Below are 2,489 nucleotides of genomic sequence, written 5' to 3' on the forward strand. Positions count from 1 at the left end.
CCAGCGCCTGCTGCCGGCTCCTGTCCAGCCTTTCCCCCCCCAGGCCCTTCCCCACAGGGCTGCTGCAAAGCTCCACTGTCAGGCATCTCGTTTATCACCTACCTTGATCTTTTGAGGGTTCCTTCTGCTCCATGGAGACCAGGGCAGAGAAATGGGCTTGGTCGTAAGCCAGTACCAGCGGAGAGCGATGGCACTTGCTGGCTGGGACTTCCAGGGGCAGATAGATCCCCCCAAAGGGAATAGGGGCAAAGGCTGCAAGGAAATCAAGGCGGTTACTGGTCACAATGGGTTCAGGAGCGAAGAGTTTTTATGCTGAAACTGCTCCAGAAGCCGTTGGCTTCATTCAGGGTTTCACCTGCAATTATCTGTCAGCTCGAGGGACACTAAAAAAACCCCTGTGACCCAAAATAGACGTAATTTTTACATCGGTTGCAAAATGAACCTGTATTTTCTAAAAGAGGCTCTTCTTCACTCCTCCACAGAGCACTTCACGTGCCCACACAGACTGCTGGGAACTGATTCGTCTTTTCTGTCAGGAAATCAAGTCTGCCAGCGGAAAATACGACATGCAGGGATAGGAATTTCCCACCTCTACACCTACGTGTCGGGGCAAAAGAGGTAGGAAAAAAGCCCCATCGTGCTCAGAAGTGGCAGAAGATGAGCCTGCGATGCTGAGCGGTGTCTCATCCCCCTGTGGGATCACCCACGGCACCCGGCAGCAGCACAACGTGCCCCGTGCTCTGCTCTCCAGCTCGAGATCCAGCTCCACCGAGCAGAAAGACCCCGTGGAAACGCGACATTTGAGTGTGTGTAGTTCACCAGGAGTTTACAGAGCGAGCACTTCGTACCTTCTCCCCCCGAGTCCCGCAGCATCGTGTCTGCCACCACCACTATGGGTCTCTTCAACACGTGGGCAAGGACGAAGACGTGGAACTCCTCCAGGCTCTCGTACACCGGCTCTTCGGAGCTTTCAACGCTTCGGGAAGGGAGAAAGAAACTCATTTCCACCCCTGGAGGATTTGATCATCGCTTTTTAAAAGCGGGATTAGGGTTCTTCACGCGGCCACACAGAGGGGGATCACAAGAACAGTTTGATCTCAGTCCTAATTTGAGATTTTAGGTGTAGATCCCCCAAAACATCCCACGCTAAGACAAGGGTTTGTGCCCAGGAGGCATGATGGGGCTGCCAGGCACTTCTGGGGGTCTCTTATCTGGGTGGTGTTGGTCTGGGACAGCGATAAAGTGCTCTTGAACTGAAGTGAGCACTGCCGGAGTTCTCAGCTATTGTTTATTACCCTCATTTCAGAGCCATCAGCAACGAAACACGAGGAAAAGATCGCTTTGCTGCTCGACAGGTGTGTTACCCCACAGAGGGGTCGGGCAGCGTTTCAACCGCCCCCTGCGATGCTTTACAAACCCCTCGTTGCTCCTCATGATCCTTCATCCTCCCCTCAAAACAAGCCGGGACAGGGCAGCGATCCCCAGCGCTGGAGAACCGCCCCGAGCCGCGCGCGGAAGGAAGAGCCTGGCTGTGCTCGACACCGAGACGGGGAGTTCCCCCACGTACCCGCCGCAGCCGCTGCCGTTGGTGCCGTAGTGCACGCGAGGCTCGCTGGACGCCCGCTTGCTCAGACCGTTTCACCGAGACGGGGAGTTCCCCCACGTACCCGCCGCAGCCGCTGCCGTTGGTGCCGTAGTGCACGCGAGGCTCGCCGGACGCCAGCTTGATCAGCTCGTTCCACTCCTTCTGCCACTCCTCTTCGGTGTAAACAAGACCAGACTGGGAGAGGGCAAACAAAACCCAAAAATCTTTGAAGTGAGTATTTTCCAACCTGCACAGATTAGTTTTACACACGCGGCCACAACTTTTCCCTAAGGGTTTATGCAAAAATAATCAATACACCATGCAAAAAAGCGCAGGTTTCCAAATCCGTGCTCTCAACCTCCTGAAAGGGAAGTTTTCCCTTTTGCGGGGTGGAATTAAACCCTGACAAGAGACGGTGGGAGGGGCAGTTGGCCTCTACAAAGCCTGCGTCGAGGATCAGGTTGAGGAATGGCACCTTTCCTCCTCAGCGCAGCTTTTCCAGCAGCTTCCAACACCCTCCCAGAGCTGACGGGTATCAGGAATGGGATAAGACATGCAAGGGGAAGGGCAGCAGCCTCACCCCCCTCCTCCTCCTTTCCCCGGCACCGTAACCGGAGCTCCAGCATCCAGGCCCTAAGTCCTCAAAGCTGCCATGAACACCTCCGAGCCACCAGCCGCAGGGAAGCGGTGGCCCGTGCAGCTCCTCGCTTTGTTCTGCGCAGCATTCGTTGGGTTTCTCCGCTCCTCGTTACATCGTTCACAGGAATTCTTCCATTGCTGGCTTAAAGCTTATGGAGAACGTTGCCCCCAGAGCGGGCTGTGAAACGACGGCAGCACCCACCACCCTGGGCTGCTGCTTTGGGAAGGAGGAGCTCTGGATCCTCGACTCCCGGCTCAAGCAATG

At 55.7% G+C, this 2,489-nt stretch overlaps 1 protein-coding gene across 1 annotated transcript in view; it reads right to left on the reverse strand.

The window, feature by feature from the left end:
- Positions 1-102: 102 nt before the first annotated feature.
- The window catches only part of LOC104489131 (OTU domain-containing protein 7B-like), a gene marked incomplete at both ends in the record, with an annotated part of 4,108 nt that continues 1,721 nt past the window's right edge, over positions 103-2,489 (reverse strand). The window contains 3 exons of the mRNA XM_010131251.1: positions 103-252; positions 849-976; positions 1,668-1,780. Coding sequence (XP_010129553.1) covers positions 103-252; positions 849-976; positions 1,668-1,780 — 391 coding nt within the window. The remainder of the gene's footprint in view (positions 253-848; positions 977-1,667; positions 1,781-2,489) is intronic.

The sequence above is a fragment of the Buceros rhinoceros genome, unplaced genomic scaffold (genome assembly GCF_000710305.1).
Source record: "Buceros rhinoceros silvestris isolate BGI_N320 unplaced genomic scaffold, ASM71030v1 scaffold32742, whole genome shotgun sequence".
NCBI lineage: Eukaryota > Metazoa > Chordata > Aves > Bucerotiformes > Bucerotidae > Buceros > Buceros rhinoceros.